General features: G+C 49.1%; 2 protein-coding genes across 4 annotated transcripts in view; both read right to left on the bottom strand.

Annotated features, from left to right (window-relative positions):
- Positions 1 to 5,793: 5,793 nt before the first annotated feature.
- LOC130204515 (uncharacterized) lies at positions 5,794 to 8,773 on the bottom strand. 2 transcript variants are annotated; one of them, XM_056431297.1, is made up of 6 exons: positions 8,606 to 8,771; positions 8,219 to 8,323; positions 7,901 to 8,031; positions 7,646 to 7,807; positions 7,204 to 7,430; positions 5,794 to 6,492 (listed from the first exon to the last, which is right to left on the bottom strand). In XM_056431297.1, exons 1-6 carry the CDS (start codon positions 8,670 to 8,672, stop codon positions 6,390 to 6,392), a joined length of 795 nt encoding a protein of 264 aa, XP_056287272.1. In that variant the 5' UTR covers positions 8,673 to 8,771; the 3' UTR covers positions 5,794 to 6,389. The 2 variants fall into 2 exon arrangements, with proteins under 2 accessions (XP_056287272.1, XP_056287271.1); XM_056431296.1 differs by having other exon boundaries at positions 7,646 to 8,031; positions 8,606 to 8,773.
- A 447-nt stretch (positions 8,774 to 9,220) lies between these two features.
- LOC130204751 (FERM and PDZ domain-containing protein 4-like) overlaps positions 9,221 to 14,296 on the bottom strand; it is a 42,200-nt gene continuing 37,124 nt past the window's right edge. For both annotated transcript variants that reach the window (XM_056431697.1, XM_056431698.1), the window contains exon 16: positions 9,221 to 13,738. In XM_056431697.1, the coding sequence (XP_056287672.1) occupies positions 10,527 to 13,738 (3,212 nt within the window). In that variant the 3' untranslated portion in view covers positions 9,221 to 10,526. The remainder of the gene's footprint in view (positions 13,739 to 14,296) is intronic.

Below are 14,296 nucleotides of genomic sequence, written 5' to 3'. Positions count from 1 at the left end.
GACGCCGAGATCATAAAAAGGGGATGACAAATCAGGCTGATCTGACGGGGGAAAAGAGCAATGGCGGCTTGTTTATTCATAATCACCCTGAATTAATGATTGAGTGACACCGAGAGGCGCGGGGCATATGGAAAAGAGAGGGCTGCAGATGCTCCCCGCCGCCTGGGGGGGGCTTCGAGGAATGAGAGCAACTCTAAGCCTTGTCACACACACACACAGACATGTCTGTATGCATGCCCATGTACACACACACACACACACACACACACACACACACACGCACGGTTTCAGTTTTTATTCATCATTCAGCCCACATTGGACAATATTTTTTTTGTTTGTTTAAATCTCGGTGGTTCTGGATGCCGACGGCCCGAGGGAACGTCAATAATGAAAAAGGGATATTTACTCATCCCAGGACGGTAAATTGGAGAGGGGGACGCTTGAAATGACAGCCTTCCCGACGCTGCCGAGCATATCAATCCGATGACCCCCCCCCCCCCCCCCCCCAAAGAAAAAACGTTATCCTCGAACAGACATTACCTGCCGATTCACCTGGAGTGCTTTTCTCCTCAGTCATTCTCTCCGTATCTCCAACCTGGATCGGAGCGTGGCGCACCGATTGTGTCGGCCTCAATTGAAATGAAACTGCCTCCTACGAGAATCTCCCCCCCCCCCCCCACGACGACGTGAGCGAAAAAAGCAGAAAGGGTCTTTTTTTTCTTCTTCTTTTTTCTCAGACCAAAAGGATTATCTGGACGAGCCACAAAGAGGACCTCGCTGGATTCATATTTCTCGGCTCGAGAATATTGCACATCCTATCTTTTAACGTGCAATATGGCCGAGGGACGCTGGAATAAGTGTCCAGGCTGTGAGCGGCCTCCGACTGTCTGCTATCAATATCTACAGCTGGCAGAACAAAATAGAGAGAAGAGAGCTGGGAGTGGAGGCCAGTCTTGCTGGTGTTTTATGGAAATGAAAGATTGCAACCCTGCAGAAAACTGAAAACACTGGTTTTTTTTGTTGTATTACTCATGTTCATAGAGAAAAATCACGTGTGGATTGAGATTTGGGAACGACCTCTGGCTACTCTTTTTGTTTTTCAACGTGTTCTCCAGCGTCAAAGCGCGGATGTATCGTTAGTGTGAGGCAGGGTGAAGAAAAGAGTGCCGATGGCGGACGACTAAAGTTGCCGACATTAACACGACCCCCCCCCCCCCTTCTCACACTGACCATGATCCTCTCACCTCGGAATCAACTGCAGTCTCAAAATGTGTGGAAACCAGATGCCAGAAATAGGACGGCCTTCATCTTTATATATTACGGTTCCAGATCTTAACGCAGGGTCACAAGGGCCGTGCTAGAATGCCAAAGTCTACGGCTTCGGCTCCGGCGTGACAGACACGCGGGAAATAAATAAATGACTCGAGCCGAAGGTGGAAGGGCCCCCCCCCCCTCGCAGCTGGCGGGCGAGAGATAAACATTCGGCCCGACGAGCCGGCCGGCTGCTCCTCCCGGGTCATTTGCGGTCGCCAGCGATGTGTTAAATGGCCATCTGTGACGGGGGTGAGCGCCCGTGTAATGACGGAGAGAGAGAGAGAGAGAGAGAGAGAGAGAGAGAGAGAGAGAGAGAGAGAGAGAGAGAGAGAGAGAGAGAGAGGGCTGCGGCACGCGATACGCTTTTTGAAGAAGGAAAAAAAAAGGTGCAGTGGAAGTCGGTGCGTGTGGAATGCAATTTCGATTATGCGTCTGAGAAAGAGAAAGAAGCCTCACGCAGAACGACCCTCTAAGTGTTCCATGATTACGGACGCTGTGATTCGATTAGCTCGACTAACAATCGACATCCTGCGCACTGTATTCAAATACTTGAGCCGAGGAGCTGTGTAAACGATCCGCCGAGTCGGCCGCCGGACCGTCGACGGTTCTCATCGTACACTTGCGGGTAATTCTATTTCCACGGCAGACGCTAATCGGAATTATGTGTTCCTCCATTGCAGCTGACCTTTGAAAGGTCAATTGCCACCGCCGCATAATTGCCCGTAATCATCTTTCCACTCGAGGGGGGGGGGGGGCGACCCTCCGATTCGTAAAGTCCGACATGTCGGCGTCTCCCGACGGCCCCAAAAGTAATAAGTAAGGCGAGCGCGGGTTCCTCCAGAAGCATCTGGCTGTGCAGCCGAGGGAAGCGGGAGGGGTCTTCTGCTGGTTGGAGGGGGGAGGGGGGGGGGGGCCGAGACCTAATGACACGTGACCCCCCCCTCGGCAGCAGCCCGCCTGCCATTTTTTAAAAGCCGCCCGCCATTCCGTTGACGGCATCCCTTGCCTTTCTCTCGCAGCAGTATCCTGGGCGGAGTCAGAAACTGTTTATTGACAAGTATATTCAATTCAATTCATTTCAGTTTATTTGAATACCCTTTTGTATAAAATAACTTCACCAATGTATCCTCGTACTGAACCGATACAAGGTAGCATCGTGGATCTATAGAATGTAGCATCGTGAATCTATAGAATGTAGCATCATGAATCTATAGAATGTAGCATCGTGAATCTATAGAATGTAGCATCGTGAATCTATACAATGTAGCATCGTGAATCTATACAATGTAGCATCGTGAATCTATAGAATGTAGCATCATGAATCTATACAATGTAGCATCGTGAATCTATAGAATGTAGCATCATGAATCTATAGAATGTAGCATCATGAATATATACAATGTAGCATCGTGAATATATACAATGTAGCATCGTGAATCTATACAATGTAGCATCGTGAATCTATAGAATGTAGCATCGTGAATCTATAGAATGTAGCATCGTGAATCTATAGAATGTAGCATCGTGAATCTATACAATGTAGCATCGTGAATCTATAGAATGTAGCATCGTGAATCTATAGAATGTAGCATCGTGGATCTATAGAATGTAGCATCATGAATCTATACAATGTAGCATCGTGAATCTATAGAATGTAGCATCATGAATCTATACAATGTAGCATCATGAATCTATACAATGTAGCATCGTGAATCTATACAATATAGCATCATGAATCTATAGAATGTAGCATCATGAATCTATACAATGTAGCATCGTGAATCTATACAATATAGCATCATGAATCTATACAATGTAGCATCATGAATCTATACAATGTAGCATCATGAATCTATAGAATGTAGCATCGTGAATCTATAGAATGTAGCATCATAATCTATAGAATGTAGCATCGTGAATCTATACAATGTAGCATCATGAATCTATACAATGTAGCATCATGAATCTATACAATGTAGCATCATGAATCTATACAATGTAGCTTTACACGTGAAAGGATTTTGGCGTGGGTGATTAATGCCTGACAATAAACAGACATAATGGATTATAATAAATACAAGGTTACTATAAATTACGAATTTTATTTTTTTACTTTTGATGTGTTTGCTGTTGCTCGACTGACAAAATTACTTTCTCATTTAAAACTGCCAAAACTCATCTTTAACAAAACGGAAATTAAACCGCATTTAAATCAGGTTTGTTAACCTAACCTATTAATAAATATGAATAAATAAGGCTTCAAATGAGACTGTGACCTTTACCTGTAATTCCTCGCCTCTTATCAATTGACCATATTTTCCGCGCCCTCTCCACATTGCAAAAATAAACCTGATTAAAAGCAGGCCTTGTGTGTTTTGATTCCAACTGGACTACTTTTCAGGATTTGATGGAACTCACTCGCTTCAATTGACCTTTTGGCCACCGGAAAGATTGCTTCGCTCTTGTGCAACGGAAAAGGAGAGAAAAAAAAGAAGAAGAGAAATCAACCGCTCTCAAGCGAAATTACTGTTAAAGTGGAAATGTGTTTGTGTTTTTACCCTCGTTTTAAGAAAAAACATTGACACCAACGACTCACAAATCTCAAAAGAGAAATTGGCACAATGGTAAACCAATTTTTGTAAATTATCGTTTAAAAAAAAAAAAAGTGTCCAGCTTTGAAGAGCAGCCGACGGAGAGGCCACTGGTTGAATTCGCATTTTCAAGCGTGAATTGCATCCCGGAGGAGACGTCTGAAACGGACTATTTGAATGTGAAGTAGGAAGTAAAGAGAGTGTTGATACTTCAGTGACTGTGAAAGAAGAAACACTGGAGATGAAAAGATTGATATCTCGCTTACTCGTGTGTGTTCAATATTCAGTATAAAGGCTGGAACTAGAGCGGCGGATTAGAAGACACCATGTGACCCGTGGTATTTACAAGGACTGGAACTAAAACCCAACAAGTGCTCCCGAATTAAATGACGACAATGTGCTGCTGGCAGGACGACATAATTGGTTGTTTTGTTGTGGTTTTTATAACAACGAGAACATTCCGCTTTATTTTCCGTGGGCCTCGGAGCTGCTTCGTACTCAAGATCAGTACGCTGGAGTAAAGGGCCAAAAGGTGGAGATCTACGACGGAACAATTCATCTTATTTCACTAAAAAAAAAGTGTCATCAGAGATCAAAATGTCACTACAGATGTCCCTGTGAAAGTATTCCAGTGGATTCTGTATTTCAGAATCGGAGAGCACGCCGGCTTCTCTCCATTCATCATCTCCAACCCCAAATAGGCATTAAAAAAAATATTTAGGATTCCCTCTTCATCAGTGTGCCATGGCAACAGCCGTTTCTACAGTGGTATATGCCCCCCTCATCAGAGGGGAGAACGGTGCAGCGTGAGCTCCACCTAGTGGTTCAAAGCGGGAGCTCGCGACACTGGAACCAGAGCGGATCAACCCATTGATTCATCTCATTACCTTTGCATTGAAAATGCGGAAGGTTATATTTTGATCGCCGTGTATTTATTTATTTATTTGTATGCGTGTTCTTCGCATAAAAAAAAGTTTTAAACCGAATCGCATGCAATTTGGTGGGATGATTGGTTATTATCCGGGGACCATTTGATTCGATTTTGGGATCAATCGGGTCAAAGGTCAAGGAAAGGTAAACATCTTCTTTTTACCAAAGCACGGTCAATTGTTATCCATTTGGCATGCAACTAATGCCAAAATGTTCATAATCCAATGCCCAATCTTGTGATATGCGAAGGTATGCGCTCTACCGAGTGCCCGTTCTAGTTATATACTGCACTGAAACATCTTTTAAAAAAAGGAACAGCAGCCACACGTTTCATAATAATACACAAACCAAAATACATGTTAGTTTACTGTTTTTTCAGTTTTAAATGCAGACAAATTAAGGCAAAACTCTGGAATAGACGCCATATTCTTCAGTTTAGAGGTCCGTTCAATCCAACAGATGAATTACATGAGTGTCTTAGGATAGTTCAGGAAAGTACAGTTGTGTGTGTGTGTTTGTAGGGACTCATCTTGAGGATCCAATTCAGGGAAGGAGATCCTCTGTGGCATCCAATCAGGGTCCGGTCTTTTCTTTCCAAGTTGCTCCTGAACAGCCTGCTCCCGGGATCCGTCCTCCTCCCTCAGGGATCCATGACGGTCAAACTCAGCCGGTTCCGTTCCTTCGCTGCTCCCCGTCTCTTTCTGACTTCAACTATAAGCAAGCTTTTGCAAAAGAGGTGTCCAGAAACATTTCCCTCTCCTTCAGCCACTCGCTCCTGATCTCAATGCTGGTTTTGTGACTCGATTGTTTTCCCTTTAGCCCAGGTGTGCTCAGTTAACTCCTCCTTGGCTCCGCCCTCTTTTGGGAAGGGAAAGGGCTCGTCTGTTTTTAATTCTCCCTTTCTGCTGCAATGTGTTGACGAGTAATACAGAAACCAACATAACAGATGAGTCAGCTGTTCAAAAGTACAAATTCATCTTTATTGAAAGTATCTATTTTATCAAAGATTTCAAGTTTTCCGGACAAACAGCAACAGTACAATCAGCGACGGACCGTTCTCCATCGACAAGACGACATATAAAACAACTGCAGTCAAAGACGGCAAAGGCTTCAAGTATTGTGAGCGGTCACACACACACACCGTACTTTCAAAATTCCAAAAGTGATTTCATACAAGGTTCTAAAAACATACAAACATTTTAAATATATAAATCGCTGGCAGCAACAGACTGGTTGTTTTTTTGTAAGGCAAAATATGGAGATAAAGTTCAGCCAGAATAAATACATGTGGAGTGGTACTATGCCACAAATGGTACAATACAGTTGATCCAGAGTCACATTGTGATTAAATTAAGTTTTTGTTTCATTGACAACACAAGAGGGTGGTTTTTATTACCTTTAGAAAAAACCTTCACATTTCAAGTTGCTACTCGGACCTTTGGACAAAAACTGGAAAGTTTTTCCAAACAAATACGACCAGTGGCCCTGGACCACCAACATTATTCATCTAGAAAGCACATTTTTCACTGAGCTGGTTGAAGAGCGCATCTCGTGCTATTTCGTGTCCGTGGAGGAGTCGTCGGCACGTCGCATCATCCTCTCCAACTCCTGAATACAAGGCACAATGGATTGGCTGTGCAACTGAGCCATATTCAACCTGGAGACAGAAAGAAAAGAAAACACAAGAGTTACTCAAACTCAAAGCAATCAGAGCCAAGTTACCGCAGAAAGCAGAACTTCAAGCAAGATAAAGTCAAAGATGCTCGACAGAAAAAAGGAGGATTTACCAAAAAGTTGAGTTTAACGTGGTTAAAGAGCCAAACTGAGACGTATATGTGATATTTACATTATTTAACAAAGGATGCACATGCGTCACCGTGCACGACATCAGGGGTCACCAACCCGCCGATCAGAGGAGACTTTCCATCGGTATAATAAGAAATACGAGAATATGTGTATCTGATTATTTAAATCTGAACACGTCTGTAGAGTTGATGTGAACGTCATCACCAACGGTCGGAGTTCAGAATGAATCCCAGATGAGAAACGTTCACGAATGCCAAATTTGTTGCGAAAGCCACGCAAGTGGAGTTCAGAAAATCCCCAAATCAAAATCCAGGAGCCGGCTGACGAGCGGCGGTTAAGAAAATAATTTATTTTCTGTTGCACTGAAATGAAGTAATTTCGTGTGTTCTTGGTCTTTCTCTCTCTCAGCGCCTCAATTGGGAGGTCTCGCCTGTCACCACGGCGGAGGTCGGGATCTTCAGCTTCCTAAAGGTTGGTGACCGCTGCATTACATTTATAAACCCGTTGTTTAGGATCGGCATGTGGACCGTTCACAGGGCCCCGACGCCGACGGACGCGGTACCTCCGGAGCAGCGCGTGTCCTCGGTCGGGTGCCGGGTGGAGGTGCTGGAGGGCGGCGAGGCTGTGAGCGGCCAGAATGCCGTAACACTGTTCTGGGAGAGCGTTGTGGTTCGCCGTGTCCCACCGGGGCAGCTCGCTGGTGAAGCGCCACGCCATCAGCGTGTGCTCCAACACAGCGTCCCACTCTTTGTTCCTCAGGAGAACTTGGCCCCACTCCTGACAAGAAACCTAGGGGGGTGAGATAAGCAGGTAATGGTTTAGGATGACACAGAGCCAGGACAATTACGATGAAGCGTGTTAATATATCAGTGGGAGACCTCTCTTGATAAACACACAGTGAGGGAAGAGTAAACATCTAGAATAAACTGCATCACTCGTCAGTTAATTACGAGTTAACTAAATATGTAGTTCTCCAAAAACAAGTCCTCACCACCAATACTCACTTTGAACGCCACCAGGTGAGGATACGCTTTCCTGTAGCAGCGGGCGTCCCTGTTGGAGCCGAGCCGCCAGTACGGTATGGACCGGTACACATTCGCTTTCTTTAGCTGCAGGTCCTCCTGGAGGTACTTCAGGCCGGAGGCCAGGATCCTGGGCTCGTGGCTCTGGGATGCAACGCATCGATATTTCAGATCACATTGCGCGTGTGGCGACCGAAACCTCGTCACGACGCTCGCGTGAATGGCGAGGACGGGTACCTGCTCCACCAAGATGAGGGATCGGATCAGCTGGACGAGCTGCTGTTTAGAGAGAGGGGTGTGGTGCTCATCCATCTTCTCACATTGCTCCTCGATCCTTCCACTCCACACGCCCCTGATGGATAAGTCCACTGGAATAAAAAATAAAAAAATCACCAAAAAAAAAGGGGTTGACGATTAGAATAAAAAGATAAAACAAACGACAGGAGAAACCAAAGTAACGCTGCTTTATAACATCACTTTGAGTGGCAGTGGTCTACAAGCTGTTAGTAACACAGCAACACTCACAGGTGTGTGTGTGTGGGCTCTTGTATTTACGTGAGTGGCCGCGCTTTACGTTAGCAGTTGCGTTTCTCCCTCTCGGAAGTGGAGAGGGGGCCAACTGAGCACTCAGGATCTCCAGATAGGACCTCCTCATTCGAGCTGTAAAAGAAAGTCAAAGCGGCTCTTGTTAATATCATTTGCAACCTGAAGCCCACCGCGGGAAGAGGATATTAGATAATATGAAAGTACGCCATTATAACTTTAGACGGTGGACGCAGTTGCCAGCCTCAAAACGTGTGTTTCACGCTTAGAGCTCTATATCTTTATCCTGTGGGCGCGCGCGCGCGGACGCTATTAGCGCGATAGCCAAGCGGCGCGTCCCGCTCAAAAGAACTAAAGTTACAGCGTCACATTTGAGAAGCGTCCGGGTTTCGGGCTCACCTGCAATTTTGGGTTGTGGAGGAGTTATCTCCACCAGGACACGTCGTGGCTGGCACACAGCTGCCATTGAGACCCCCGGCGGGCGAACGTCTCCAGACGCGGAGCTAACTACCTGCGAGGAGCCGGTGACGCTGTTAGCTGAACTTTAGACCCCGCGGCGCCGCCAGTACAATGCTGATGAGGCACGCGCGCGCGCGCGAGACACGAGTTGCCGCGCAGGCGTGGTTTGCTGCATGTATCGCCCTGATTGGTAAACCTCGCCGCACGTGTGGAACAGGCGCCCAAATATGCAAAGGAGTCGGTCCCCTCACCCGTCCTCCCCCGACGCCTGCTGCTCGGTTAGAAGGTCACGTGACGACATACGTGCACGTTTGAACAGAAGTGCACGTCCTCCACGCACACACCATACATTATGAGGTATAAAAACGGTGTTCAATTAGTTCTGCTTTTTCAAATCGGTCACTTGACATGGATTGTAAGACTTTTGTTTTCATTCAGACGAAGCATCAACTTTATTCAAAACTGGAGGTTGCCATTTAGTTTAATTCACTTCATGGCTTATTTAATGTTAGTGAACCATTCAAACAAAGAGACACATGGTAGGAGACGTACACATATCTGTAAAATGTTTTTAATACATTGGTGGATTATTGAAAGAGACATGACTGCATCTGGATACGCGGTGTGGAATAACGAGTCCTTCAAGCACAGAAATGAGTCCAGAACAGATGATCATAAAACACAAAAGCTTAAACATGATTAGATGAAATTAACAGAGTGATCAATCCGACGGGTTTCATATTAAAACTTTTTTCTCTCTCGAAATAACAAAATTATAGCTCTATTATAGATATTTATATTTCAGGGATAGTCTATTTTTACCTTCGCATTGAAAATGCGGAAGGTTATGTTTTGATCGCCGTGTATTTATTTATTTATTTGTATGCGTGTTCCTCGCAGAACACAACAAGTTTTAAACCGAATCACATGAAATTTGGTGGGATGATTGGTTATTATCCGGGGACCATTTGATTAGATTGTGGGATCAATCGGGTCATAGGTCAACATCTTCTTTTTACCATAGCACGGTCAATTTCTATCCAATTGGCATGCAACTAACGCCAAAATGTTCATAATTCAATACCCAATTTTGTGATATGCGAAGGTATGCGCTCTACCGAGTGCCCGTTCTAGTTTACTTTGTATTGCTTTTATCTGACAATAACCTACATGGTAAATGATGAAGCTGTGGTAAATGCAGTGCAACGATAGTGTCCCTGTATATATGTCAAACAAACGTGTAATACAACAGTGTTGAAATCACATTGACAGTCATTCAGAAACCCAATCCAGCAGGTTGAATCATGTGGATAAAATGACGGCAACAACTTCCTCACTGGACGCACAGTGACATACTTTTGCTTCTATTTCTACGGGTAAATTCTAAATATCCGTAGTAAAACTGCACTTTATGAACTGATTGAACTGAATGTAAATTCCCTCCAGCCCTGTACAATTGGAGCAAATCATGCCCAACACTCGATGGCTTCTCGAAACTGCTACGGCAAATAATATATTTATATTGTATTTATGTACATTATATACATTTACATTATATTAAATAAGTTACATAATGCACAGGTAAAAGGGTATCTATTCGGTGCATATCACATAACAAAGGTCTGTGACAGTATGGCTATTGAAATACACATTACAATATTATCAAGTGCAGTCAGAGGGGACCACCTTTCAGCATCCGTCTCATCTTTGTTCAGCTCCAATGACTTTGATATGAAGACCGTTCAGACCTTATATGAAAAATATACGACTTCTTCAGCAGAGGCAACCATAACGAGATGCTCAAAGATCGACGAACGCCGACTGCGTAGGCCACACGATAAAGCATGAGGAGGAGGAGCCTCTACTTGCTGAGCAGCGTTTTAAGGGAGCGGGTGAGCGCGTTCGCAATGGCCGACATGGTGCTGGTGTGGCGGACCAGGGCCTTCACGCTGCGCTCCCCCGGCGCTCCCACGGCGGCAGCCTCGGCCGCTTTGAGCAAGCAGATGTAGTTCATGACGACCTCGTCGACCTTCGCCGCGACCTCCCTCTGTTGGTGCGCGGCCGAGGCCCCGAGGCCCCTGACCAGACACACGCAGGCTTCGCAGAGGCGGCACAGCACCTGGAAGCTGCACGTCACGGCGAGCAGCATCTCCTCGGGGCTCCCGTGGGCCTGCGCCATCCTCCGGCACGCCCGGCCCAGCTCTTTGGACTCGACCGAGAGGAGGCGCTTGAACCGGGACACGTCTTGGAGAGGCGTCTGGGCGCCGCGGTCGCAGCGGCCGACGCCGGACCGCACCAGGGCGATGAGCTCGCCGGCGTCGCGGCGGACGTCGACGAAGCCGGAGGGGAAGCGGTGCACGCGGTCCTTGAGCGCGTCGATTCGCGAGAGGCGGTCGCTGAAGCTCACGTTCGCGAGGACCTCCCCGGACACATCCGCGGCCGACCAGCCGTCGTCCACGTCGCGGCTCCGTCGGGGCCTCTCCCACTCGATCTCGTCCTCCTCCGGCTTACGTTTGAAGAAGCAGTCGCTGAACGGCCCGTCGCATCGCCACGGACCGCCGTCCAGTTTTTGAGAGCCCCTCACGTGTTTCCCGTCTTTCTGCAACGGGAACGCCACCGACGCCCGGCAGCCCGCGGACCAGCATGTGTGGGAAGACACGGAGCCTTGGGAGTAGCTCTTGGAGAGACGCTTACTGGTCGGCCTCCGTTGGACTTTGGTGTCGCCTTGCGGGGGCGACGACAAGGGCTGCTGGCTCCGGCATCGAGCGGGCTTGTCGAATAGAGCGTCCGCGCTCCCGGAACCGGCGATCACGCCGCTGGAGCTGCGTTTGAGCTCCCTGCCCCGTTGCAGGCCGTTGCAGAAGGGATCCGGGAGGGTCCGGGGTCGGACGTGGTTGTGATTCGGCCGGGACTGGACGCTGGCTTGCGAGGGAGGACACGGAGGAGGAGGAGGAGGAGGAGGAGGAGGAGGAGGAGGAGGAGGCGGGTATTGCGAGTTGGGAGCTGGAGATGTAACGCCAGCCCGAGCGCCAGCACATGTCTGCCTGACAAAAGCTGACGGGTGGTCTCCCCTTCCGAGCGAGCCGGCGTTGAGGTCCGCTCGTTGGCCACTCACACTGGGGGCGGCAGAGAAACAAAGAGAATCATTAGGGCCAGAACGCGGAGACTGACGCGCTGCACGCTTCGCCCTCGGGTCGGACCTGAACCGGTCCTCAGTGCCGCCACTCGGCTGGCTTCTCGACCGAGGCGGGGGGCGGTCGGAGTCGCCCCCGGCCTCTCGGTTTCCGCTCGTAATGAATCCCTCCGTCTCACACGGGAAGTGCTCCGGGTCCACGCCGCTCCTCTCTAGTTCGCTCTCCGGGCCGGAAAAGGAGCTTCTCCTCTCGCCGGCGACATCGAGACTGTCGTCCCGCGTCTGAGCATGCGCGTCGGAACTTCCCTTGGCAGGAAGCGTGGCCGACTGGTACGCCTGGGGATTCCGACTGGCCGGCTGCGCGGTGTTCGCGTGAGGGCTGACGACATTCGGACTGAGAAACGGAGACGACGTGGGGGAGGGCGTACACGGCCAGCGAGCAATGGCGCTCCCCCTATTCTTGGCCGTTTCGACAAGCTGAGGGTTACTCGTGATAAAGCGCCGGGTGTCCTTTTTCACGGCCCCTCCCATGCCTGCGCTGTGCAGCTTCCCGCCCTGATGCATCTGGCTGACTGTCAGATAGGTAATCAGTTGCCTGAAGGCCTCACTGCCTTCCGTCTGGCTCCGGCCCTTGAAACAGGCCTGTTGTTTCGCATGCAGATCATTGTGGGGCCTCTTGCTCCCAGTACCTGTTGTCTCTTTATGCTGAGACGACGTGGCCGAGGAGGGACGGCCTGGTTCGGCCGCGGGAGGGTGAATGTTGGGCAGCATTTTCCGAAGGAGGGCGGGGTCTGCGTGAGGGCGGAGGTCCTTTCCCCGAGAGCTCTGGCCAGGGGCGCCGCGAGGGATTCCGGGTTCGCCATCCTCGTAGTTGAGCGCCCCGAGTAAAGAGGAGGAGGAGTTGGCGAGCGGGCGCCTTTGCAAACGGTGGCGTTTCAATTCGGCCGCGCCGGGGCCAAGGGGCGAGTCGGTCGGGGGGGCACAGGCGCTGCTGTCGGCGCCGCCGCCGGCATCCAGCGACGAGCACAGGGAGCGCCGCTGTGAGCTGTGGGCTTCCCCGTGCACATTTGAAACCCGCTTGGCGAGGTGGTACTCGCACAACCGCGCGGCGCTCTGCTGTCGAGAGACGGGCCGGTGGTCGTTTTGCACGTCCGATGCTTGGTCGGACCCCCCGGATCGGGGTTTTTTGTTCGGGGACACCGGCGACGCCGCCGCGACCAGATGCTCGTCTCGCTCGACAGCTGCGGCTCCGTCGTCGACGCCGCAGCGCCCCGAGTCGACGACATCCAACAGGCGCTCGGAGTCGACGGAGGGCGGACGGGGGATTCTGGGACGGTCGCCGGGGAGGCCGTCCGTCCCGACGCCCTCGGCCGCGGCGTTTTCCGACAAGAAAGAATTCTGCCTCCTTTGACCTTCGCCTCGCTCGCAGAACGAAGTGCGCTGGTCCATTTCAAGACGGCCGCGGCTCCGGCCGCCGCTCTCGCCTCGATGCCCTTCCCTTGTGCTGAACGTGTTGTATTTGCCACTGGAATCCGCCGACTTTTTGTGATGCTCGCCTCCCGGCGTGGTGGAACTCGGGCGCTGGAGAGTGGACGAGAGCTGCGTCTGGGGCCTCGCCACCAAGCCGTCGGACCCCGACGACGAAGCCGTGTCCAAGAGGGGGCTCCGCCTCGGGGGAATGGCTGGAGGCTGAAGGTACCGTTGAGGACTGCGGGGTTTCTTCTGTGTCGTTCCGGCGGCGCCGGGCGAGACGGGGAATTCCGTTTTCTCCTCAAGTAAAGGTTGGTACCCTTCCCTTGTGGCCATCAGGAGGCGCATGTGGCTCTCGTTGAGTCGGTGAGAAGCAGCAAGTTCGGAGATTTCCGTCATCTCCGAGGAGTTGGTCTCATTGCCAGAATCTGAGGACGACTCGGGGCTGAGGCCTCGAGACGAGTAAACGGCTAGAAGATAAGAGATACAAAAGGAAATATGGGTCAATTAGTTAACTCTCCTGTTACCTTTACATTTCCTGACATATTTTACCCTCGGGGTCAATTTGACCCCAGCAATTAAAACCTCCAGAAAATTATTAGAATTAATATTGTTTCCCAAGTTTAAGTGTGAGGTACTTTATGTTTGTTTGTTGACTCCCTAAATAGCCCTTTAAATATATAAAAAAGTTGATATTTCTTATATGTATGACACAGTGAAAAACAGCCTGGGGTCAAATTGACCCCAAAGAACACCGACGTTAAACATTGAATGGGGTCAAATTGACCCGAAAGGTAACAGGAGGGTTAAGCTCGCTCCTGAAGCTGCTACATGGCAAATAATATTACGCAGAGATATGTCCATATTTGCATGGCCTATTATACAAATAGACTTTGTTCTGGTGCCATGCATCTGTTTTGAGAGTTAAAAGAAAACGCATTAAAGACACGAATAAATATGTACAATGCTTACAACCATTTTAACATGAATAAAATCCCCCACATTATAGTGGCCTGAATAATCTAAAA

The sequence above is a fragment of the Pseudoliparis swirei genome, chromosome 14 (assembly GCF_029220125.1).
Source record: "Pseudoliparis swirei isolate HS2019 ecotype Mariana Trench chromosome 14, NWPU_hadal_v1, whole genome shotgun sequence".
Lineage (NCBI taxonomy): Eukaryota > Metazoa > Chordata > Actinopteri > Perciformes > Liparidae > Pseudoliparis > Pseudoliparis swirei.
The sequence above is the reverse complement of the archived record's forward strand: the minus strand, read 5'-3'. Positions and strand labels throughout refer to the sequence as shown.

Excerpts from the sequence above, each read along its gene's own strand:
- LOC130204515 (XM_056431296.1), bottom strand. The coding sequence starts at position 8,672 with ATGGCAGCTGTGTGCCAGCCACGACGTGTCCTGGTGGAGATAACTCCT. Across the intron at positions 8,324-8,605 it reads TCCACAACCCAAAATTGCAG|CTCGAATGAGGAGGTCCTAT; the intron begins GTGAGCCCGAAA and ends TTTCTTTTACAG. Across the intron at positions 6,493-7,203 it reads GGACACGCGCTGCTCCGGAG|GTTGAATATGGCTCAGTTGC; the intron begins GTACCGCGTCCG and ends TTCTGTCTCCAG.